At 38.8% G+C, this 26,274-nt stretch overlaps 1 protein-coding gene across 3 annotated transcripts in view; it reads left to right on the forward strand.

Annotated features, from left to right (window-relative positions):
* Positions 1 to 247: 247 nt before the first annotated feature.
* Positions 248 to 26,274, forward strand: part of SMARCE1 (SWI/SNF related, matrix associated, actin dependent regulator of chromatin, subfamily e, member 1) — a 32,530-nt gene continuing 6,503 nt past the window's right edge. The window contains exons 1-8 of one of the 3 annotated variants that reach the window (XM_060781024.2): positions 248 to 372; positions 5,822 to 5,865; positions 7,743 to 7,786; positions 12,723 to 12,890; positions 16,188 to 16,268; positions 17,295 to 17,426; positions 18,028 to 18,199; positions 23,823 to 23,995. In XM_060781024.2, the coding sequence (XP_060637007.1) occupies positions 5,859 to 5,865; positions 7,743 to 7,786; positions 12,723 to 12,890; positions 16,188 to 16,268; positions 17,295 to 17,426; positions 18,028 to 18,199; positions 23,823 to 23,995 (777 nt within the window). In that variant the 5' untranslated portion in view covers positions 248 to 372; positions 5,822 to 5,858. The remainder of the gene's footprint in view (positions 373 to 5,821; positions 5,866 to 7,742; positions 7,787 to 12,722; positions 12,891 to 16,187; positions 16,269 to 17,294; positions 17,427 to 18,027; positions 18,200 to 23,822; positions 23,996 to 26,274) is intronic. The other 2 variants (XM_060781025.2, XM_060781026.2) reach the window with 2 other exon arrangements.

Genomic DNA, 26,274 nt, shown 5'->3' on the forward strand with positions numbered 1-26,274 from the left:
ATGACGTCATCACGTCATCCAGCACGCTCTCTCCTCCTCCCTCCTCCACTTTTCCCTTAGCTTGGAATTCAAAGCAGCACTTTCACGTCGTTGCCACGGCAACCTTCGGAAGAGAGGACGTCTTGAAACTCAAGAGGAGGAAAGTATATGTGTACTGTTTAAAGTGGAATTCGAGAGGATTTTCTTGTTAGGTTTTTACCTTTTTTTCTTACCTAGCGAAAGGGAGGTCTGTGTGGAAAGTGCTGAAGCAGGAACGGAAATAGTGAAATAGAGGCCGCCTCGCCGCCGCCTTCCTTCTCCATCCCCGCCTTTCTTGGTTCGTGTCGAGACAAAAGAAGCGAGAGAGAGGCCTCGAGTCCGAGTGGGACGCGGGTGAGTCTGAAGGACGTGGCTGGGGCTTGGCTGAGGAGGCATATTGGGGTGCGGGACCCCAGAAATCCTCCTTCCTCGGCCACGCCAAAGCCAGAGGCCTTTCCAGGCCGGTGTGAAGGGAGGCCTGTTTCTGAGAGGAAGGTTTTTCTTCATCGTTGTCGATTATAATTAACGCTGAGGCCGACTTGAAATATACTGCAGTATTATCATAATGCAGTTAAAGTGCGTTGTATGAGTCTACACTGATCATACAATACACTGGTCGAAATACCTTCTGTTTTTTTTAATTTCTTGAATTATATTATTTATTTTCTCAATTCCTAATTATTATAATGATTTAATGATTTAATATTACTTCTTTTTTTGTATAAGTAAGTTTTATTTTGTTTCCAAAAGAACAAAAGAAAAACATTACAAAAGGGGAGGAATTTCTGAGTATTCCTTGCCTAACAAACGCCTATGAAATTCATAATGTTGTCATAAGTCGACAGGCAACTTGCATATATAAATGGACACACTCTTAAAACCAACACTTAGTAATACAAAAGAAAAGAATTATAAGTACTCACTTATTAGATTGTATTATTTCCCAGATATGAACAGGAAAGAACCACCACAGTAATACTACTAAAAGGTAAAGGTTGTCCCCTGGCATTAAGTCCAGTCATGTCTGACTCTGGGGGTTGGTGCTCATCTCCATTTCTAAGCCGAAGAGCCTGCGTTGTCCATAGACACCTCCAAGGTCATGTGGCCAGCATAACTGCATGGAGCACTGTCCCTTTCCTGCTGGAGCAGTACCTACTGATCAACTCACATTTGCATGTTTTTGAACTGCTAGGTTGGCAGAAGCTGGGGCTAACAACAGGAGCTCACACCACTCCCCAGATTCGAACCTGCTACCTATTGATCTGCTCACATTTGCATGTTTTCCAGCTGCTAGGTTGGCAGAAGCTAGGGCTGACAGAGGAAGCTCATGCCACTCCCCAGAATAGAACCTGCGACCTTTCGGTCAACAAACTCAGCAGCTCAGCACTTTAACCCACTGTGCCACCGGGGGCTCCAGTAATACTACTACTACTACTACTAATAATAATAATATAAACCCTTATTTATATTCCACCCTATCTCCCTGGGGGACTCAGGGCAGATACCAACATACAAAAAGGAAAACATTCAATGCCTCAATAATTTATTTATTGTATTTACAACATTTATATGCCGCCCTTCTCACCCCAAAGGGGACTCAGAATGGCTTACAAGAGATATATATATATACACACACAATATACTGTATTAATAGCATAGTACAATAACAGTATTAAATATTACTATATTGTATTATACCATTATATTGTAATATTATTAGTAATATTACATGTAACATAAATATATAATTATAATACCATATTATTAGTAGTATTATATTGCATTACATTAAAACAAATAAGTGCCAGCAAATAACCCAAATTAACACCACATATGAAGACATTAGAACCTAACATCAATAAATTAAACACAACATAATCAACAAAGTAGCCTAACCTTTCCAAGACATACGTGTGTGCTTTCCACTTACAGAACCATGAAGCCAGCAGGAAATTGTAAGTTACCTGGGAAGGTCAAGAGGTTGAACATTGTTTCCATCCTAAATATCTTTGTGTCATCTTAGATTGAACGCTAACATATAGGAAACACTGCAGGAACACCAAACACAAAGTAGCTGCATGCAATAACATCCTGCAGAAACTTAACTGGCAGCACATGGGGTGCAGACCCAAAATTAATAAGAACATCTGCCCTGGCCTTGTCTTACTCAGCTGCCAAGTATGCCTGCCCTGTTTTATTATTATTATTATTAAACTATTTGTACCCCGCTAGCATCTCCCGAAGGACTCGATGCGGCTTACACAACTCTGCCCACGTGAAGCAAGTGAACATAGTGATGAACAAAACATACAGAGTGATCACATAATGTCTTAAACCTACACCTGTTGATAAACTCTACAAGCTAGCTGGCATTCCCCCCCCCCCCCCATGTGTCACAGGAAGTTGCTACTAACTGAGAGAAATAAGGTTGAACACTGAAAGCCATCCACTGCATGGTTATCAGCCTCCTCCCAGTAGACTAATCAAGGAAAAGCGTCATGTGAACCACCACTCATCTTAACGTTTTCCCAGAAACAGCAAGAGTATCGTTCTAAGCAGCTAATCCAATTGGATGCCCCCCCCCCCCACGAGGATCTGTCTCTAGGGGCAAACTAAGAATGGGAAACTTGGAGGTCCCCGAACAAACTCAGAAGTGGAGTGGACAGATCACAAAACAACCTGACAAAATGGCACTACCTAAAAGAATCCTCCACCTTGTGTGGCTACGGAGCAGAACAGACAACTCCGCATCTGTATGCTTGCCTGCAATGTCCTGCCTCATGTACAGAAAAAGATTTGTTTGAGGCTATAGACCAGGGGTCCCCAAACTACGGCCCACGGGCCACTTCCGGCCCGCCAAGGGCCCCGATCCGGCCCGCAGAGGAGGAGCGCCCCCCCCCCCACACACACACACACACAGTGCCCCTCCGTTGGCAGGCTCACGCTATCTATCAGGCCTGATGGACAGTGTGAGCCAGCCAAGGGAGGCTGCTCCGCGTGGTCTACTCGCAAGTAAAGCACCTTGCGAGGCGCTTTACTCACAAGTAGGCCACATGAGCCAGCCAAGGGAGGTTGCTCCGCGTGGTCTACCCGCGAGTAAAGCACCTCGCGAGGCGCTTTACTCACAAGTAGGCCACATGAGCCAGCCAAGGGAGGCTGCTCTGCGTGGTCTACTCACAAGTAGGCCGCGCGGGCCTGCTCCTCCCTTGGCAGGCTCACGCTATCCGTCAGGCCTGATAGACAGCGTGAGCCAGCCAAGGGAGGCTGCCCTGGCGCTACATGCAGTCATGCTGGCCACATGACCTTGGAGGTGTCTATGGACAACGCCGGCTCTTCGACTTAGAAATGTAGATGAGCACCACAGAGTCAGACACGACTGGACTTCATGTCAGAGGAAAACCTTTAACCAGGAAAATTGTGGGTGGGAGAAAGAACTCTTGTCTGTTGGAGGTAGGTATGAATGTTTCAATTGGCCACCTTGATTGCCATTTCATAGCCTGACAGTTTTTAGGGAGAATCCTTTGTTGAGAGATGATTAGCTGGCCCTGATTGTTTCTTGTCTGGAGTTCCCCTGTGTTTGAGTGTTGTTCTTTATTTACAGTTATAATTTTAGAGTTTTTTAAATACTGGTAGCCAGATTTTTGGTCAGACTAGAAATAGGAAGATTTCCCATTCTCTGCTCCTGGAATTACTGCCTAAAGAGGGCTAGAAAGAACCCCCTCTAAGGGCCCTTCCACACAGCAAAATAAGATATGTGCAATGTGCAGAGGAATTTTTTAATTGATTTTTTTAAAAAAACAACAACTATAGTCCGGCCCTCCATCGGTCTGAGGGACAGTAAACTGGCCCCCGGTTTAAAAAGTTTGAGGACCCCTGCTATAGACAATGTGATCACTGTTGCCTATTTTTGGTCAAAAGATATTTAGCAGCTTGTGCTTCTATTTTTATCAGTTTTATCATACTAATTTATGCAATGCTTTTTATACTAAATAAATAAATAAAATCAACAAAATTATATAATGGCATAAAACTGAAACAGTAAAAACATCCACATTCTCCTATTTTGGTTACTGTGGTGGTTTTTTTCTGCTCATATCTTGGAAATAGTACAGTCTAATGAATGAATTATATGTAATTATTTTCTTTTTCCTGTAATTGAGGCATACCAAATAGCCTAAGTACTTTAAAGGGACCAGATCCCATCTGATCTTGGAAGCTAAGCATGGTCACCACTGGTTAGTACTTTGATGGGGGACTTACAACAAATAGCAGGTGCTCTAGTCTATATTTCAGTGGAAGGAACTGACATCATTCTGAGAATCCTTTGCTTTAAGAAAACCCTATGAAATTAATGGCATCACTGTAAGTAAACAAGTGACTTGAAGATACAAACACACATACATTGCCCAATACAAAACAGAATAAATGATGTAAGTTGAAGTCTAACATCTGGGAGAAGGATTAAATATCCCCCATCCCTGGTTTAAATCCTAAACAGTTACATTGTGTAGATTAATGGAGGAGAGGCAAGCAGGGTTTTCATGTCTTAGGAAGTGCAAAATAAAAACAGCATGTTAAATACAGACATCTATTAAACTTCAACTCTGCACATAAAAGTGTGAAGTTTATCCTTTGTTTTGTATTCTTTTGTGCCATTGAAATGTGTGTAGCATATAAGGTAATAGCAGCACTTCCTTTTTATCGTATAGTTTTGTAATAGTGTTCTCCCTTCAAACCAATGATTTTAATTCTTATAGATTTTTATTTAAATGTTCTCTCTAGGAATCTCTAGGTCCTCCAGTTTGACTCTGCAGGCGACTTTCTCCAATTATTTCTCTGCAGATTTCTCCAACTTTCTCTGCAGATTTCTAGAGAGAACTCCTCTCTAGGAATCTCTAGAGCCGCTTCCACACAGCTGAATAAAATCTCACATTTTCTGCATTGAACTGGAATATATGGCAGTGTGGATTCAGATAACTCAGTTCAAAGCAGATATTGTGGAAATTTCTGCCTTAATATTCTGGATTATATGGCTGTGTGGAAGGGACCTAGGTCCTCCGGTGTGATTCAGTGCTTAGCCTCCAGCAGAAGTCAACTATAGAGTTGTGCTGAAAATTCTAGAAATGCCTAGAGCAGCATTCAAACAGCAATGCCTTTATTCATTGTTTTTCACTTTCACACAGGTCCTGTATTCCTAAGTAGAGGGTTGACTGAACTTTAAAAGAACCGAATAAGGGTTATATTTCTAGGTCACATGCTTCTTATTCATGATAAAATAGCAATATCAGTAGATTGAGTTTAGCTGTGTTGTATATTTAAATATGTTCTTAACCTGTTTTAAAAGTACCAACCTCCATAAAGTTTATGTCAATTATGGTTGGTGTTTTCATCACTAGTAGAATTAGTGAGTAAATGGAGGATATGAAATTCTGTAGTGGTCTCCTTTGCTCTTGTATTAATATCTTACTCAGCACATGAGGTTTTCCTATATTCTTTCACTACATATTCTGTACTAGAAAAAAATGAATGGAGGAAAACATTTTAGTAATATTTTGTCACTATATTGATGACATTTGGTGTCTCTTGATTATAGATTTCCTGAATAATAGGAACACCTGCCATTTTTACATATTAAAATGTTTAGCTTAATACTAAGGTAGTAGAATTTGTAATCTGCTTGTAATTCTTATCTAGCTGTGCATTTAAAATTATTGGTGATCTTAGTAAAATGCATTGTATACTGCATGACGTGTTGACAAAACATGGTTTACAGTATTGTTCTATCATTACTACTGTTTTTCAGATCTAATGTCCTCTGGTTGAACATTTTATCTACCAAAATGTCAAGTAAGTTTAGCAAAAGCTTTTTATTTCTTATTACGTGAGAAATACGTAATACATAAGAAATGTGTAAGAAATTCATTTCAAAAACTCAAATTCTTTCATTTTGTGACTTACTGTTGATGAGACATCATCTTAAAAATCTTACACAGCAAATCCAGAAAGTGTGTTGTGTGGTCCTTTGAAACAGTGCAAGGTCACTGCCATGCTAACTATAAACTTGGTTCTATGACCATCTACCCTAAGCAGTTTTACATTCACATTTTTGGTATAAAGGCCACAATGAATGAACTTAGAGGCATTTCTTGATTTGTCTCAGTCAAGCAGTTAATAAGAAGAAAAGCATAAATAACATCGATAAGCTGTAGATCCAAAGTCAGTAGTTCTTAGACCAGGCATTTTCAAATTGCTGTTTTGGACTCCCAACTCTCAGAAGCCCTAGCCAGTTCAATGGTCAGGTTTTCTAAACCGCTCAAGGGCTGCAGTTTGAGGATGCCTGTCTTAGACCCTTTGAAATGGATTGATTAACGTTAGCCATGGTTTTTCCCACTACTTTCAGAGTGTCCTAAACTTGGCTAAGTCAGAATCCAGCATAAAGTGACAAAGAACAATAGGCTCCCTATCATTTCCAAATACTTCATATCGCCACAGCTTGCTTTTCTTTTCTTTTTCTTTTTTTTTTTTAAACTGCTCTCACTTCACTATTCCTCTAATGCAGGAGTCAGAAAATTTAGAGGTTGTGTTTCCAATTTTCTACACCAAGAGTCTATCATTGGCCACACGGGTGGGGAGAATCTTACATCTCATTTTATAGCAGAAAGATAACTTTTTAGGACTCTAGCGGTGAGTTCACTGGCTCCTGGAAACCGTAGATCTATTATACAAGCCATACTACTGTGATATATCCAACCAAAAATACTACCCTGTAGATTGCACTGGTATTAGGGATCATAGTTCCATTCACTTTTATTATGTACTGGTGTTTTGTTTTGATTCTCAAACAGTCTTCTTATAAAAAACTTTCACATTAGCTCAGTTTTTAGATGATAACTATGAGTAAATACTTCCTTGGTAAATCCTATATATGTGAAAGAAGACTTCAATCATTTCCTTTTCACTAATGGGTAAGAGCTTCCATGTTGGATCATTTGTGAACAAAGTATACTGAGCTAAATATTGAGAGAACAGCCATTTGAGAATGCTATCACTCTAGTTAGTGGTTCAGCCAGCAGTCTTTGGCCCTCTTCACACAGCCCCTGGTGCCATGCCATTTTGCTGGCAGTTCCTAAAGGTGTGCGGGGCAGCTCATGGCACCCCACATGCCCTCCCTCCTTCCTCCATCATATGGTGGAAATGGGACAGGGTGTGTTGGTGCCTATCATATGGGAGAAAAAGCAACAGCGCGCATAGCCTCGCTGCTCCCCCCCCCCCCCATCATATGGGGAAATGGAAAGTAAAGTGCAAAAAACACTTTCCTCTCTGTCATGGAGAAGAAAGCATCTTGCGATTCTTCCCCTCCACTTTGGGAGGAATGTGGGCAAAGCCAAGCCAGTATTACCTGATGATGCTCAAGCCCTGTCAATAAATGGAAGAACGGGGCAAAAAAAAGCCTTTTGTGAATAGGTCCCAAATGTTCATGAAATAGAAAAAAACGCTTACACAGTTGGCCTATATATTCTATTCATTTCCTTGACTTCTTGGCAGCAGCTTGGACACTATAGTAGTAGTATTGAAATACTTTCCTAAATCAATTACATTTCTTGTTTTCACCACATCAATTTTCTCCCACTAATTTTGATTTACTTTTCAGAAACTCTTCTTGCAGTACTTGTGATTAAACTGTTCTCTAAAAGTCATTATACTCCCTTTTGTTTTTAAAACAGAAAGGCCATCTTATGCCCCTCCACCCACCCCAGCCCCCGCAACCGTAAGTATAGAAGGTTTTATTTCTCATCTGACAAACATTGAAGGCTGAATTCAATTTACTTCAGAGCAGAAGGTATAAGAAACTCCATGCACTGGATCACATTGGTGATATATATCGATGTTGAACTCAGATTCAAATCCATGCTACAAAAGTCCTGAGTCACCTTCGGGCTGATATGGGTGGGATACAAATGTCTTAAATAAAATAAAATAAATAAATAAGTCCTTGCCAGCCAATTTCTGGAATCCTCTTTACTGTTCCTTTACTGTCCCTAGTTGTCCTTGACAATTAGAACTTGTAGTCTCAAGTATATAGATGTATTTTATATTTGGCATTTTTTAAGATCATGATTTTGTTCATTTGGGCTACCTCTTTAACTTAGGTAACCTAGATGTTGATTTCTTTGTAAAATAACGAAGCTAATTAATTTGTTAGAACTATGACACGCATGTAAGTCGCTCGGAGCACCTTGGTGGAGAGCGTCTAATTAAGAAATAAAGTGATGATGATGATGATGATGATGATGATTGCTGGAAATAAGAGGAAATGAATGCTTTGGTTTTTTTAAAGTGCTGAGATGAGGCCATGGATATTGGAAATCATTTCCCCAACCAACCCCCTCTAGTATAGTCAGTCCTCCATATACATGGGTTCTGCATTCAGCCACCCATGGCTGCAAAATGATTTTTTAAAGTTCTAAAAAGCAAACCTTGATTTTGCTGTACACTGGGCACCTACTGTGGCCTCACTTTATTTCATAGATCCTGGCACTCATTTGAGTTGCTGACTGTTCTCAGAATGGCCAGAAGGAGCAATACACTACACATGGGTCTTACCCCTGCCCCCCTCCCCCAATTTGTCTGATCTACTTCATTATATCTCCACAAAATCCTGTAACGTGGGAGGAAAATAATGAAAATATTTATTAACTGGGATTTTTGCTAACCATTTTTTATTTCTAAGGCTTTTTAGGTATATCTCCATGAATTTCTATTTTATGAAAATCTACTTGTGGAAAATGCATATTTCAAATATTTGTTATTCTTTCAGTTTCATAACCTTGGGGCTGGCTAATGGTATTTTAAGAGCGCTAAATGCAAAAATATTACCAAAAATGATTTTTAAAATCATATTACAGAAAGCAACAAAATGATAAAAGCACACAGGCACAATCGAAACAAGTTAAAAAGGTGTCCTAAGAGGTCTTCTTCTGTGGCCAAACTTCATTTAAATTGATGGTAGCTGCCTTTTTGGGTGTTCTGTGAAGTGCCCTTTCAGTTTTGACATCTCTTTTTATATTTACGGAGCACTTAACCTTTTGGGAAAGTACTAGAAGAATGGGTTCTTAAAGAACTATGAAATGCTAACAGATTTATATGAAGATAGGAGGCCTTGTTCTGTGTTAGGTCTTGAATGTATAACACAGATTGTTTACCAAAAAGATAGCTTTAATTTTTCGTATTTCATTTGCTGGTCCCACTCAAGTATTTAGTAGCCTGTTTGTGCAAAATATTATAAGTTACTTCTTATCACATATGGAATGCCATGTGAAATGCCATAGACAGCCATGAAAAAAAGGACTTATTATTTCATTGTTAACCACAGTTACTTGTCTGTTGAAGAGCCAGGTGTGAATATCAGCATCACCAATTTATCAGTGGTGCCCCTTTCGATGACTTACTCCTTTGGCCCTATTCAGTTTTAACCAGAAACCATATCCTTAATATGTGCTTCACTTTTTTGACCTGTTCCAGTATGCTTGCACAACTTTCCATGCATTTCTCTGGACACCCTACTTTTTCTCTCAATTAACTGTGCTATTGATATTTTGCATCATTTGCAAGTGATGTATATTGTACTGTGTTTGTTTTTAAGTTGCCAAAGTGCTTTGAAAGCTAAAACAGGTTGTGTTCTACGTTTCAATGATTTCTAGTCTTAGCAGTTCTTTGGTTTTTAAACTGTCGAATACATGGGTTACACCTGTATAATAATAAAGCAATATAAAATGTTTTAAAAAGTGAATTGAGTATGATTACAAAAATAATCTCAGGAAAATTGTGATGTACTAAGAATATAGATGTCTATTTCTGCTCAGCCAAATTCACTTGAAGTATCCTTTCTTAATCTGAGAATAACCAATGAGTGTTTGAATTATGTTGGGTAGGTTTGTGCAACTCTCATTCTTGGAAATATACTGAAACTTTGCTGTTCAAATATACTTAAGGCATTATTATTCCAGTTTTCTGAAGCCATACTTAATGATTGGGTCATAATACTTCTAAGATATTTATACAAAGCATGCTATTTGCTGCTTTACTTAAGAAGCATCACAGTCCCCAGGAAGGTAGCTAATTGTAAAACTGTGGATTACTCGGACATAATATCAAATCAGCTTTTGATATTATATAAGTAGTGAGGCAGGTTTTGATTGTATGTTTTGTCTTCTTAGGGAGCTGACAACATCATTCTAATCACATAGCCACATATATAGTAACTTGTCCAAGATCCTGTCCTTTGTGATTTAGTGGACTTAAGAGATTTCTAACAGTGACTGCCTCCTGCATAATTCTGGACTTTGTAGTTTAGGGAGGGGCCTTTAAACTGCTCATGGGCCTCCCTAAACTACAAACCCCAGAATTCTGCAGGAGGCAGCCACAGTATTTAAAGTGGATTAAAGTGGATAAATTATCAAGTGTGATGAGGCCTTAAATTGTTCCCAAGAATGCCCTTAAATATTTTTGTTGTCTCTTGAAAACCTAGACATTTCTGTTTATCTAAACTGTTATGATAAGCATTTGAGTTTAATGTGTTGGATAAATGTTGCCATTGTTACATAGACTCAGGATCTGCATATGCACCACGGCAGTTAAATTCACTCAACTTGTGTATGAGTTTTAAGGTCATGGAACCTGTAGCAGAACTGGCGTGGCTTAGGGACCCTGCTAGTTAAGAAATAGGGACAGAATAAAATGGTGTGATAAAAGAATAAAGAGGAGTCATCCTTTTGGATATGAATGATAGAGAACAGGAAACTTCAGAATAAGAGAGGTCCAAATTTAAAGGGATATTCAGTCTGTCTAGATAGGATTTCCATTGCAAATATGGAGACCACAAAATAGAGGGTTATACTTAAAACTCTGGACATTGGCTCCACCACTCCAGTCCAGTCAAGTAGAAGACTCTAGGTATTATAATTCACAAAAAGTTTTCCCTTGAGCTCTAATTGTAGTTGGACATGAGAAAAGGCTGAACAGAAAGTGGAAAAGCACCATTGATGTAAACAAGACTACTTGGAGCAGCACACACAAACTGCAGCCAAGATCTGACCAGGCTGTTATATCTGGAAGAACTAAGCATATGTATGGAGAAGCGGTATAAGAGCAGAAGCAAATTAATAATCACAAGTTGGGAAGCCCAAAGCAAACACTTGAGCCTCAAATTGAAATAGCCATTTTCCTTGAAAGAATTATTCTCTAAGAGGGTTAGATGTTGTCCTGACTTGGCAAGCTTGGAACTAAGCTATATACTGGCTGATGAAGGCTTACAAATCTTACTGGTTTCCTATAATAAATATGGATGGAGATGCAGATGAGTGACCAAGAATCCCGGCTCCCCATATTGGAAGCAATGGAAAAGAAGTGACTTTTTTCTTCACTGCCTTTCTGAATTGGGCATTGCTCGTTTTCTGAATAATGGAGAAAAGATTGGAGACTTTCATATTATTGTTGGTGGACATTGAAGGGACTCATCTCTTCTTAGATTATCAGCACTTGGGATGGCATCATATCATATTATGTAATGCCATAAAGCTTGGTAGCACAGGACATAAACCTACATCATTTCTTAGTTAACTGGGCTGGCATAATCCCTGAACATTTTGATATCTGTTGACAGATTGTATTTTTACTCTGTTCTTTCCTTAGGAGAACTATATGGCTTGTTGTCACCTGTATATACATGCTTACACACACACACTATTATCCTCTTGACACCTTTGTGATTTAGAATAAATCTAGCTCAATGTTATCCAGTAGGTTTTCCTTTGGAAACCTTCTCTGTGAGCCATTAAAATCTAATTAATTGTAGCATCTCCAGGTTTAACCATGACTCATGCAAAAACATGAATACCAAAGGATCTTGCATATCTCTGCTTAATAAGTTTAGATGTGACCATTCAAACCAGTTAGTATTTTTGACAAAACAGATTTGAAATAGTGGCTCCTGAACCTAAGACCAGAAATTTAACCTCTATACCAGATTGAGTCTCTAATGTTGTTACTAAGAAATGTAGCATATTTTTCAGCTTTCTGCAGCATTGGGACCTCTAAAATATAAAACTTGGAAAATCTCACTGAATTGCAGGACAACTTTTTGGAGATTGTACATCCAGGTTGTGGTTGTGAGGTCCATTTCTGTCTATATGTGTGTTTTTGTTCATTCTCAGCAAGATCTCACTTTCTTTTGCAGCCATTTAAGATGAGACAATCAGTTTCACAAAGGAAAAAAAGGAAATACAATTAAGGAGTGTATATATGCTCATGCAAAGTTGTTTCTAAGTTCTGTGGTACATATGTCCCTCCCCCCAATAAATATTAGGTGTACTTCTTAGGGGACTTCTAGAATAGCTGATACAATGGTAAATTTTAATTGTCAGAGATAAAATATTCCCACATTCATGTTGGAGGCTTTGAGATTATAACTCTCTAAAATTTCAAGTGACAAGAATTTAAAAGAAGAAAAAAAATCCATTTAAAATGGGTTTCATTCAGGCTAACTGTTTCTCTCAAGAGGGACCTCGTGCTGCTACACCTCATTTTGCTTGTTTAAATTTCCGGTTGCTTTTGCATGCCGTATTGCAAACCATTTTCATTTCTCTGTGTTCTCCTCATTGAGGTTCATTTCTCATTCGTGTTTTTGTCTCATTTGTTTCCATCAGCAAATGCCCAGCACACCAGGGTTTGTGGGATACAATCCATACAGCCATCTGGCCTACAACAACTACAGGCTGGGAGGGAACTCGGGCAGCAACAGCCGGGCCACGGTAGGAGAATCAACTATTACGTCATCCGGCAAACAACAGGAAGTGACCAGAAATGGCTTTAGAGTTAGGTTCTTCTGAATCTTAGCTGCTACCTCTTTTTTTCTCAATATAACCATGGAAAATTAACTTGTGATTTCTTTCTCTAATTTCCCACTCTTTCTCTTTTCATTGTGCAGGAACTAAATTTTAAATAGTAACCTTTTATTTGTAAATTGGAACAAGGTTTTGGGTGAGTTCACCTGTATGTCATTTGATGGCCGAAACGTCAAGATATACATGAAAATGTTACCATAGAGTGGACATCACTGACAAAGCTTTCATGATACCTCCAGGTAGCCCTGATAGTCACTTTCTACAGAGGCAGCTCACACACTGGCTTGCAAATCATCAAATGGAAAACATCAAGTGATCTCCATGCATATTTGAATTGGCCTTTCACTTCCATAGGAATTTAATGTAAAACTTAGACATGATATAGCACCTACAAGACCAAGACAGATGCCTTATTGTAACATGAACATGAGATGGATGGAGCATTCTGAGAAACACAGAAACTAATCCAGACTGGTGGAATGAAATTAGGATAGGTTTCCCCTTTCCCTCAAATTTGAGGAAAACAGTATTGGAACTGCAGGAAATTCCCAAATCCTCTCAAAAATTATTATTAATTGAAATCAGCATGTTCCTTATCCATATGAATTTATGTCAAAATCCACAGGCTTTTGAAATTGAATGGAGGTGGATCACTTACTGATTGTTGATTTAATAAACTCCTTAGGTAACATTTGTAGAAATAACTTGTAAAACATTATAAATAAGAAGCAATTACCATTTGAATAGGACATGTACAGTAAGCAAAATTGATGAAAGCAGGGTCTTTACTTAGACAAATAGATTAGAATAAGTGCATGCAATCAATGTGAGTGATTAATTCAGTTAAATCCCCTTAATATAAATGGATCTCAAACTATATCTAGATTTGATTCAGCGTATTTGCCAACACACACACACACACACACACACATGTGCACACTGAAGACTTTTGCAATCTAAATTCAAATTCAGACTTTCATTGTATATGAACATTTAGAGCTTATTGTTGAATTACAAGCATTAATTTGATACACTGAATGTTTCCAGATCCATCATTCTGTTTGTGTATCTGTATACATTTGCTGATGCATACAACTCATAACATTGTTAGATTTCAGTGGAAGTGATGTATGCATTGATTGGTTCATAACATTTCATAAATGGCAAGAAGAAATACCTGTTTTTCTCTGCTTAAAAACACAGTTTTCAACATGTTTTACCTCAAACCTGAGAGTTCTAGTCCTTTAACAGTTCCTGAGGTTGATCAAATAGATCTAAAGCTGCATTTTTACTCCTTGATTGTAAACACTCTGAAATTGTTCCGAAGAACTGCATAAACTCCCAACATGCAGGTGAATGTTGTTCACAAAGGCCACCACATCAATATCTATGGAAGGCAAAATTTCCTATGAGTCGAGAAATCCTGCATAGATCTGTTTTTTTTTCCATTGAAATAGAGGTCCCTCGCTGTCAGAAGAGTTTAGAAAAATGGTTCTTGTGTCCATAGAGGTCCATTTTTCATAGCTGCCATTAATTCACAAAACTGATCTCGGCCACCACCTGGAAATCTCACTGATTTCAAAACATATGTAGTGCTGAAACTTCTTGCGATGGTTGAAACTATTACAATTGAAAACAACAGTGATTTATATGAAAATGTGTAAGACTGAGTTGTTAAATCTCTCTTGCAATCTGTGTTAAATTAACTATAATGTTAGCACATATCTGAAAAGAATAAATTGTATTTGTCCAAGTGTTGCATTTTGAAAGAATTTTCTTTGTAGAGAAAAGGGGACTTTACAGTTGCTGGCTAGTAACGCCTCTTTGTTTTAGTGTCTTTCTTTTCTTTCTTATTGAGTACAGGGAAGATGCTTGGCGTTTGTACAAACCTTTAAGGAAGACAGAGGTCCCTCCAGGAACTCACAAACTAATTTGGATTCGGACAGTACAATTTGGACTCATATGATGTACAGGTTGAGGGAGCAAGCCTTGCAGAGATCTTGTTCCAACAGGCATTCTGGGTTTCCCCATCCATATTCTGTCTTTATGGAATAAGTGTTATTTGAGAAGGCCTTGTATGAAAGAATATCCATATTAATACAGATCTGATCTCTCCTCTTTCTAAAGTGTATCTGTCTTTTTTGTTTAGTATTGAGGTTGCATTCACACCTGAACTTTGCTACTGGTTTGCCACTGTACTCTTCTAACCTATATCCTCTAATGCTGTATAATCTGCCTCTTCAGTGGATATTCAAAACAAAATATGCCACAGCTATTTTTGTAATATCTAGCAACAATTCTACAGTGCCAGTGTCAAAGGAGCAACATTGCACAGATCATAAATTCAGGGCAATTGCTACCATTCTCCAGGAAGTAATAATTGCCAAGAGCCCCTGTCACACACAAAATCTCTGTGCTGATTTACTTAGTGAAGGGCAGGAATAGGCAACTTATGACATTCTATATGTTGTTGGATTTCAACTCCCATCAGCAAATTATTTGGGACCATAGGAGCTATAGTCCAGCAGCATCTGGAGGGACAAAAGTTGCCCATATTGTTGTAAGAAAGCCACTAGCCACTTCTTTGGAACTTGAAAGAAATTGAGATTGAAATTATTTTTGAAGTTTGGTTATTTACAGATTTGATTAATACATTGTCATTAGCAATCTCGAGGTCTTCAACAGACGTTGTGCTGGAGGACCTAGAGATTCCTAGAGAGGTGTTCTCTCAGTTTAGAAAAGGGTGTGTGTGTTCATTTGTTATTTCCTCTTTCGCAAGGGTTCTGCTCCCCTAATTGTTGCAGAAGTGGAGGGACTACTGAAATTAATTGCAGTTAAGTCCCCATTGAGTTATGCGAGTTAATGTTTCAAAAGTAACATAGTTGAAGGTGAAAACTATTACTTGGTTTTAACCAGGAGTATAAAAGGCAAGTGTGAATGTAGTCTCGGGTAGTTCTTGGAGGTATAGTAACAACTGCTCTCATTAGAAAGAGAGACTGGATCATTGCTGATGCTCTTCAATTTGCTGTACATGGTATTGAAAACAATGCTACCTCTAGTACAAGATCCCTTTTGATAGATTTGTTAAATTCTAAAAGTCCTTAAGATACTACTGACTTGGATGTTGACAAATGTTCTCATGAGAGCTAGTTATGTTACCTTTACCTATGTCTTACTTACTTGCCTGTATCTCTTGGGGGGACTTTTTTGCAGTTCTCAAATGTTTGAGATTAGATAACCAGTGGATATTATTTGGCTCTTCTCTAGGCATCATCAGGCATTACAATCCCCAAGCCCCCCAAGCCTCCAGATAAGCCACTCATGCCCTACATGAGGTACAGCAGGAAGGTGGGTATAAAACATTTGGTCCTAATTTCTGCAAGTGCTACTTACAATCTGGGTTTATGCTTAACTTACTTTGTAGTTGTTCTAAAATGTGCTTTCAGTTTTTAAAATGAAATCCAACTGCTTTTCTTCTGATATTCTTTTTTCCTTAAGGGTAAACTTAAGAATGCAGCTGTCTTCTCCTTCCACGGTGAAGGCAATAGCGAACTACTCAAATGAAAGGGGAAATACATTTCACCACAGAATGAAACATGGCTACCCTTCTGTCGAGGGAAAAAGGAAGACATTTTTTATTGATTTTTTTTTTAAAAAAATGCTTAAAATTTACTACCACTTCCTCTGCTAACAAGGATGCATCTGGTGACCTATTGACACAATTTTCTATATTAAAATACCGCGTTCTGTGGCAAAGCAGGATTGGTGCAACTCCATAACTGGACTTTGCAATATTGACAGTAGGATCTACTTTGTTTTTAAAATGTTTTTAAGTTCTCTTCTCCATTTACTTTAGGGAGAGGGAATGAGGGTATTTTTTTTTAATTCAGTGGCTTTTTCCTGTCATAATGAGCGCCTAGGTCTTGTGGACAGCACCTGATCCAGCCCAGTATCAAGGAGTGACTGAGCCAGAAGGAGAACTATGTTACCTGTCTTTTTTTCTCTGGTTCTTTTAAAAAAAAAACTGTTTCATCCAGCGGCCTCTCTTAAGACAAAAGAGAAGAAGCGTGTGCAGGATTTAAGGGCATGTACACACTACTGCTGTCAAAAGGATACTGTCAAAAGGATGCCTGAGATACTGTCAAAAGGATGCCTGAGAATAAGACCCAGGCAGTGGATAAACATTGTACCTCTGTCCTCCTGTCCCAGAGAAATGCTCAAACAGTAGACGTAGCTTAGTCAAAAATAACTGTCTTGATATTGCCTTGCTTGCTTTTGAAAGGACCATAGTCATGATGGTGATAATGACAAAGATGTGTTTAATTTTATAAGTATTTAGTTAGCTGGAGCTTTACTACAGATGTTTTTGTTAAGGTCTGGGACCAAGTGAAGGCGTCCAACCCTGACTTGAAGTTATGGGAAATTGGGAAGATCATTGGAGGGATGTGGCGAGACCTCACTGATGAAGAGAAGCAAGAATACTTAAATGAATATGAAGCAGAAAAGGTACACAGAAGAAATCTCCCTCTCTCACTCCCAAATGACGCTGGAAGTCTGTCTCACATGCACAAAGCTAAAATAAAATACATTTTAAAAAAGACTGGTTCTGGAGGAGGTGATAAAACGGGCTTACATACGAGAACATTATTGAGGGAAGAAAACTGAATCAACTGTTTGCTGTGCAAGGCCAAATCTGCCAGGAGTTTTAAGGAGAGTATAATAGAATCATGATACCTTGGATGGCTTGAAAGAGCCCACCCAAACACATACAAAATCGTACAGTTAAACCTGAGTCAAGGTTGCGTGCCCTCCCTCTCTGCCCCCGACTATAAGCATAAAGAGACCTGGAAATAAAGCACAGTTAATGACACTCCCCTCTTGCAGTTCCTCCCAACATCATGTTCCCCTTGCTGTTCATTTTATATGGACACACTCCGAAATGCTTAGATGCAACCCCATCCTTCCAGAAGAGAGCAGTCGAATATTTGCTTCACATGAAATTGTCCTTGTTTACTGCAAGGATATTTAGTCAGAAGATATTCCCAAGGGTATGGGAGATGGTCTTCTTTGCCATTTTTTAAAAATATATATGTCTATCAAACTGTAGATAGAGTACAACGAGTCAATGAAAGCCTACCATAATTCACCTGCTTACCTTGCCTACATCAATGCAAAAAGCCGGGCTGAAGCTGCACTGGAAGAGGAAAGCCGGCAAAGGCAATCTCGTATGGAGAAAGGTGAACCTTATATGAGCATCCAGCCTGCTGAAGACCCAGATGGTAAGTGCAGCTCTGAACCATGGTAGTTTTCTGCCAATAAAGAGTGGATCACTAAGGTTACCGTTGTGGGCCCTTCCGCACAGCCCTATGTCCCAGAATATAAAGTCAGAAAATCCCACAATATCTGCCTTGAACTGAGTTATCTGAGTGTGGGGTCAGCCTTGATATTCTGGATATAGGGCTGTGTGGAAGGGCCCCGTGTCATCTTGCCAAAAGGTACTTGGTAGTGACATTTTTCAATGAAAACCTTCAAGACATTTCCTCAACCAAAATCATTTCTTATCTAGGGTATTTATGTTCGTCGCCCAGTTTTACTAATAATTAAGCACAGGTGTATGAACTGCTTTTAAGTTCAAAACTGGTTCTGCCATCAGCTTGTGCAAAGTAGGAGTAGAAAAAAATCTAGGTGCCTGTTTGCATATGAAACAAAGAATAAGGGCCAGATATTACCACTAACTCCTGTAGAAAGCTGACTATTTTTTAAATTCTGCTTTCTGGAAAAGTTGCAGTCTACCTTGGTTTGATTTCTTAAGTCCGCTGCATTTCTTTGTTGAATTTGCCCCTTTAAACAGCCTTTTGTCTTATCAGCTTTTTGGTTTGGTGGGGGAAAGGAAGGCATTTGCTATTGGTGGGGCGTAAAAAGCAGAATTAGCACCTCTCCACAGCACGTGGACAAAGACCATGACACTTTTTCATAAGATTAGATTAGGTCAGAATGAAGGATGTTCTACAGCACTGGTTCTCAAACCTGTTGGTCCCCAGATGTTTTGGCCTACAACTCCCAGAAATCTCAGCCAGTTTACCAGCTGTTAGGATTTCTGAAAGTTAAAGGCCAAAACATCTGGGGACCCACAGCTTGAGAACCACTGTCATATAAAAAATACAAGCTTAATCGTGGAAGTCACTTTGTTCCACTGGAAAGGCAAAAATTATGTTCAACTATTTTTATCAAATGTAATGACTGATCTGTTAGGTTTGTTACTCACAAGATTTATTTATGACACCCTTTTCATCAAATCCTGTTAGGCAAGTCCAATGAACTCAAGTGAGTTGCTGACGAAGGCACATACTTCTCTCATGCTACATCAGTTGGTTTCTGTATTAAACAGTTCCAAGAGGTGGGATGCTTTTGGGCTAATTTGAACAGGCAAGGATTGCATGTTCCACTCGCCTGTGACTATTTGAGGGATTTTCTTCCACCTGTCCACTGCCTGATTATATTTCTTTCAATCTGGGTGTTTGGAAATCTTGTTCTTTCAGCATCTATATGACTTTTCTGAGACAAGTTAGACTTACTGTGGGCTGAGTTCTCCTTGTTTTACCTGCAGCAAGATCGTGAAATTGAAAGGATTTTGTACAAAGAGAGATGTTGCCACAAAACATACATATTGGTACACTTAATCAGTGTGTGCCTTCAAACACTGCTTGTCAGAAGTGAAATCAGTTTTTGCCCTCACTCCAAGTATATCTGTACATTCAAATATATGTGAAATGAGTATGTACAGTAAGGCTAGAAAGCATTGCTTGGTTGAAGGGTCAACACAATTCCCCTCTAAAATAAGGCCTATGCTCTCTACATGCCTTGTTTTAGATGAATGTTGAGTTGGAATTTGACACTGCCCCACTAAATTTTGATGGAGTCTCTGATGTCATCCATATAGACTGCATGTTGTCCCTCCTAGTGGAGAAGAAAGCATGTTTTTTCAGTGTAGGTTTGAACCTACATTCTTTTTAAAATCCCTAGTTGTTTCAACCACTATGTAGTTACGCCTTGTGTCCCCTTGCATAGTTGCATCTGAAGTTATGTTGTATTTCTTGGTCCTTCTGTCTGCTGAACTGTTAAGCAGTCCTTCTTTTTAAAACTAACAAAATTTGGGGGGGGAAATCTGTTTGAAAGTGTTATTTCCTGTTTAATTGTGCAGTACTTACTGTATTATGAAAGTACAGTAGTTGTTATACTCCAGAAACTTCGTTTTTGTGACTGCCACAAACTTTGTTGAATTTGTTGAGACTCTGAGAGATATTCATTGAAAAACTGTAGCAAAATGTATTGTCGAAGGCTTTCATGGCTGGCATCACTGGGTTGTTGTAGGTTTTTTTGGGCTATATGGCCATGTTCTAGAGGCATTCTCTCCTGTAGCAAAATGTGCTGCAGGATGTCCCACAAAAACGGCTTTTGCAGTTGAATAAACTTTTTCCATGTTTTTCTGATAGAACCAATTAAGAAATGATATTTATAAGCCACAGACAAAAATTGTGTTACATAGTGTAATTAAAATACATATCATTTTGTCGCAGAAAATAATATCTCAGGATATTTCTCATTTGTCTTAGCAGTCCACAAGACAAGGCATGAACAATAAACCGTTAATATTTTTTATCTCCCTGTGAGAGGTTGAGAGGAGAGGTTGAAACATTAGAGCTTTCCTGAGGCCACCTTCTGAGTTCTCATGAATGCTTTCCAGACTATCCCTGACATCCTTAAGTGCTGTGTTTCACCATCACTTTGGGTGTATCAGTTCAAATGTTTGAAAGCAGTTTCCAGTTTGACATTAGATTGCTCATGGGTGAATAGATGAATAGGTCTTGGTATTTAACATTTATTGAAAATATGTTGTGCTCAAAGCCCATTTTTGTACCAATGCTGTCATCGAAACCTTCATTATCAGTTTTAATTACTTTCAGCCTGTCCTCTTTATTTCAAAGAATGATGTTGTCAGTGCTGTCATTGATTTGAAAGGAAGAATTGTCCCAAACATTTATTTTTATTTCAGCTGAATGGACATGAATACAATTTGCCCCACCTTATCTTCTATTTGTGATGTTAGTTATGCACTAATACGTATAAACATCTGTTTTTCTTTTTTATGGGATTTTTTTTTGTTGCAACTGGCCTGGAACCTAACTGTGAATATGTTCTGCTAAGAAAGCAAATAAGCTATTCAGCCATATTCATATAAATGCAGAGATGTTCCATCGTAAATGTTAAACCTCACAATGTGTGAGGTATAATAAGATAAGCAAAAATGTTCACAACTTTGCCCTGCCCTAAATCCACCTTAGGCCATAGCGGTGTTGCCAATTCATTTTTCAAAGATAGGAGGAAGACTCCTTGGGCGGTCATGCTAATATTTCCAGCCAAATTATTTTGGGCTTCAGATATGCAGCCACATCTTAACTCCTATTCTGAGTGGCCTCAAGGCCCAAGGCTGTTTTCTTTGTGTGTGCTAGGGTAGCAGGGTAAATCTATGCACACATAAATCAAAAAGAGCAACTGATACCAAGATTACAAGTATGAGAGTATAGCTCATGATTGACAATAAACTGATTTCTCTGGCAATGGAGTCTCCTTTCATCTCTTGATTGTTTGGGCTTTTACTATCAGATGCTACCAAACTTTCTAGTTTCTGACCGAAAGAGAATAGGATATGTACCCTGTATAGGGTGGGGGACCAGGGATGAGAGAGCATTTCAAATGCTGAAAGAAATTGTTTATTTAGAAGCTAACAACATATAAAGACCAGGGCTTTTCTAAGCCATTGGCTTTTTATTGCAATTACTGCTGTTCCTTCAAAGTTTTTAAAGGCAATCCAGACACCTATATCTCTCAAAATAGCTCAAGTTCCCATGATATTTTCATATCCATGGTGCACTGTTTTGTCTTGGGTGTCAGCATTTCTTATAGGCATCCTGTGTTTCTTACCAGGGCTCATTCCTCCAGTATTGGAAATTGGATACTTGTAGAATCTCTGAACATGTGCAGGATATGTTTCCCCTATTAATAAGTGAATTTCTGCAGTCCCTTACACACTTGGGTTTAGTGGGTTTGCTGTAATTTACTCATGCAAGAGAAACATAAGTGATAGGGCTCAAAATATTCTCCAGCTTCATTGAAACAATTTCCATATTTTTTCTGTATATACTATTTTCTCTTTATTAAGAGATATTCAGATGACATACAGTAGACATTCTGAAAGCCTTTGTAAAGTCCTTTAAAAATGGGAGGTGGGGACAGAGGGATCTTTCTCCATTGGGGAAATGGGAAACTTTCTGAATTTAGGGGAGAAATCTTATGATTTATTTTTTATTTTTTGCTTTCAAATCACTGAAACATTTTTAGACATGATTTTTACCTTGTCTGTATGTTGCAATCTATAGACTTAGAGAATGACAACATTTAAATTCAAAATTCTGCACTAGCAGGTGATACCACCTTCATGAAAGGCCTGCTGAGGATAATTATATACTCTTGAAGTGGTTGCATTTTTAATATTTAATTTTAATGTTAACTTGTTACTTGCTGCTAGCCAACTCCTTAAGACTGTTAGTACCAGTTTTATTTATTTGAAAATGTGTGGCTTGTTTTCATTTTTTCCTCCTTCTCAAATGACCTTATTAAATGTCAAAAATATGCCAGACAGTGTGGTTTTATATGCTAAGTGATGAAGCAAGGGTTTAATCTTGCTTTAGTTTTTTAAAGGTGGTAAAATAGGTTGGTAGGAAAGTAAGCATTGCAGAACATTCACATTTTCTCAAAAATTTTAATCCCTCTGCCTCAGTAAAAATAGGAGCAAATTTTGCACTGTCTGGTATCAGATTTTATAGAAAACTTACATATCTGTTCCATTTCAAACAGAGATAATCCAGTTGGCATTTAAGCCTGCAGTTAATAGCCGTAAGCAACAGAAATTGTGTGCAGGCGAATCAATGAGTTGATGGGCTGTTAGAGAAGGTTTGAAAAATGTTCCAGCCATCTCTACCCCTGTATTGGAAACCAGATAAAGGGTAAGAGGGTAAAAGAATAGAAATCCTACAGATTGTTGGAGGAGGTTCACATACTGTGTCTGTCAGACATCAGCAGGATGTCTGACAGACCAGCATTTTTCAAGGCTGGTATGTGGGCTATTCACACACCTTCACCTGTCCTCCATGTGTTTTTCCAAGGCTACAATCCAGCAATACTAACATGAGCACCATATACAGTGGAAATTGCTTCTGATTAGCCTGCATCAGAACATGGTGTGATTGACACAATCAGTGAAAATGAGAGAATGCCTCAAACAGGAAACTTTGGTTATAAGACATACAATAATGTTGCCGGTATGAACTCTGAACCAGATATTTGTCACTCCAAATTTCAGTGCAAACATTTATTCACTGGATGGTTTAGGAGACTGTCTTCCAGATGTTTCTGTGCTGCAGCTTCCATCAGTCCTAGCCAGCATAAGGAGGGGGAAGAAACCCCCCAGAGGTTTCTGCAAGTTGGAGGGTGACATGTATCCCATGTGAGCTCTTAAGCAAATATTCCATACTGTGAAATAGGGTGATGAGTCACACCACTCTGCTTTGTGAGGATAATGAGATAAAGGGAATGAACATACTTCATTAATCAAAAAACTGCACATGTTATACTCAGTTGAGTACCTGCCAGGCATTATGCTTTTTTTACACTCCCATTTGGGATTTCAGAAAATGCGAGGGCTTTTGGGGAAAGAAGTATGAATGCAGTAAAATTGAGAATACAGGGTTACGTTGTAGGGTCACTATGAAGCTAAACTGTGCTAACAGGGTAAAAGCTGTATTTATAATCATCTCTAATTCAATTTCAAATGTCTTTTTTCAGATTATGATGATGGGTTTTCTATGAAACACACTGCCACAGCTCGTTTCCAGAGAAACCACCGCTTAATTAGTGAGATCCTGAGTGAAAGTGTAGTCCCTGATGTCAGATCTGTGGTCACCACAGCTAGGATGCAGGTTCTCAAGCGCCAGGTTCAGTCCTTAATGGTTCACCAGGTAAAATTCGCATATCTGAAAAATATAAACATAATTAGGCTTTGTATATGGTACATTTCTGTCTCACACAAGTGTCCATGTTGTGTGATAATTTAGAACCATTTGACATGTCCACTTTATCTGTTTTCAATTAGTTTCAAAACTTACATTTCCTTCTCTGCTTTGTGTAGATTTCAGAAAGACTGAGATGAAATTCTACTCCAAATCCTTAACCTTCCTCCTAGTATCTTTCCTATCTGCCTATAGTCAACTGAGTGTCCCAGACTAAGGGTGCATCTACACTGAATAATTGATGCAGTTTGATATCACTTTAACTGCCATGGCTCAGTTCTTTGGAATCCTGGGAGTGGTAGTTTGGTGAGGCATCAGCACCCTTTGGAAGAGAAAATGAAAATCTTATAAAACTTCAACTCCCAAGATTCCATAGCATTAAGCCACGGCAGTTAAAGTGATGTCTAAAGTGTAGGTGCGACTTATGCCAATCCATAGTGTCTCACAACCAAAGTCCTAGCAAATCATGAATGGGTGCTTACAGAATAGATAACTGAAGTCATACTATTAAAAGGGCAGATACCCCTGGGTTTGCTAGGAAACCCATGGTGTCACAGCAGGTTAAACCGCTGAGCTGCCGAACTTACTGACTGAAAGGTTGGTGGTTCGAATCCGGGGCACAGGGTGAGTAGATCAATAAGTACCGCTTCTGCGGAGGGTAGTGGTGCTCCATGCAGTCATGTTGCCACATGACCTTGGAGATGTTTACAGACAATGCTGGCTCTTCAGCATAGAAATGAGAGATGAGCACAACCCCCCAGAGCCAGACATGCCTAGACTTACTTTCAGGGGAAACCTTTACCGTTTTTTTGCTAGGAAAGCTGAAATGGGTGAAAGCTTAAGTATTTCCCCTAGAAATAATGATGTTCTAGAAGCAATCTAAGACATTTATCTTCAAACTGGCTTTTGCTGGCCAGGCATCTGTTAGAACCAAGGTCTGATCCAGCAAGACTCTTTTTATATCCCTGTAGATAAAATAAGTACTATTTTCATTACTATCCCTCAGTCATTATTATTATTACAGTCTTTAATGTATTGATCCGAATACACTGGTTTCTTCAGAGCCAGCACAGGGTGAGATTGGGATATCATCAGGAAAAGCGACTTTGAAGTATCTTCATTGTTTTTCCCTTGGTTCTGAAAGTTCATTCAGGTGGGCAAAAAAACCCAAAACCTTGCTTATAAACGTTTTGTGTGTTTCTAATAAAAATATTTTGAATATCCTCCAAGTCTCCTTGTGTACTTGGAGCATGCAAGTTAGGCCTGTGAACGTTTCTGCCCACAGAAATTGCAATCTGCATCTCTCTTTTGTAGCAGTGGTGAGATCCAGCAGTCAAGTGTTTTAGAAATTATCTGTTGGGAAATCAAATGCAATAAAAGGTGTGGACTGACTCTTGAAACATTCCTGTACACGCTGTGCTCTGTGTCAGAGCTGCAGTCTTGAACCAGCTGGAACGGATTTGCTTCTTTCAAACACTTCATTAGAACTTTTCAGTAACATGTATATGCCAAAGCCTATCTTTTTGCCTCTTTGTTAATATCCTTAGTTGCTCAATATGTGGACTAAATGTTCTTTTGACATAGATTAGAATCGAAAGTGATTGGCATACACATTAGCTGCTGCTTTAAATGACAGTTGTTTTATTACCTTGTCCAAAATTGCATTGTCCTGCCATATTAACACCACCAACCAAAGAAAATCTTCCTTCCTCACACCTGCCTAAATCTAACGCTTTTCCATTAAAATGTAATAGATCTGAAAGGACAACATATATACAGATTTTATTTATTTATTTATTTATTTATTTACTGTGTTTGTATACCACCTTTCTCAGCCAATCAGCGACTCAAGGTGGTTTCCAACAAATCAGTATACATAAAACATAATATAGATAAAAACATTAAACAGTATAAGACATCACAAAAGCAGTAAAAACAACATCATCAGTGTCTCATTATTTTCAAGCATTGTCCAGTTCCATTGTCAGGTTATTCGATTTCCTATATTAGTTACTCTGTATTTGTAAACGCTTGCTCGAATAGCCACGTTTTAACTTGCCTCCGAAACGTCAAGAAGGAGGGAGCAGATCTGATCTCCCTAGGGAGGGCGTTCCATAGCCGAGGAGCCACCACTGAGAAGGCCCTGTCTCTCGTCCCCGCCAGACGTGCTTGTGACAAAGGCGGGACCGAGAGCAGGGCCTCCCCAGATGATCTTAAAGTCCTCAGTG

Source organism: Anolis sagrei, chromosome 6 (assembly GCF_037176765.1).
Source record: "Anolis sagrei isolate rAnoSag1 chromosome 6, rAnoSag1.mat, whole genome shotgun sequence".
Classification (NCBI taxonomy): domain Eukaryota; kingdom Metazoa; phylum Chordata; class Lepidosauria; order Squamata; family Dactyloidae; genus Anolis; species Anolis sagrei.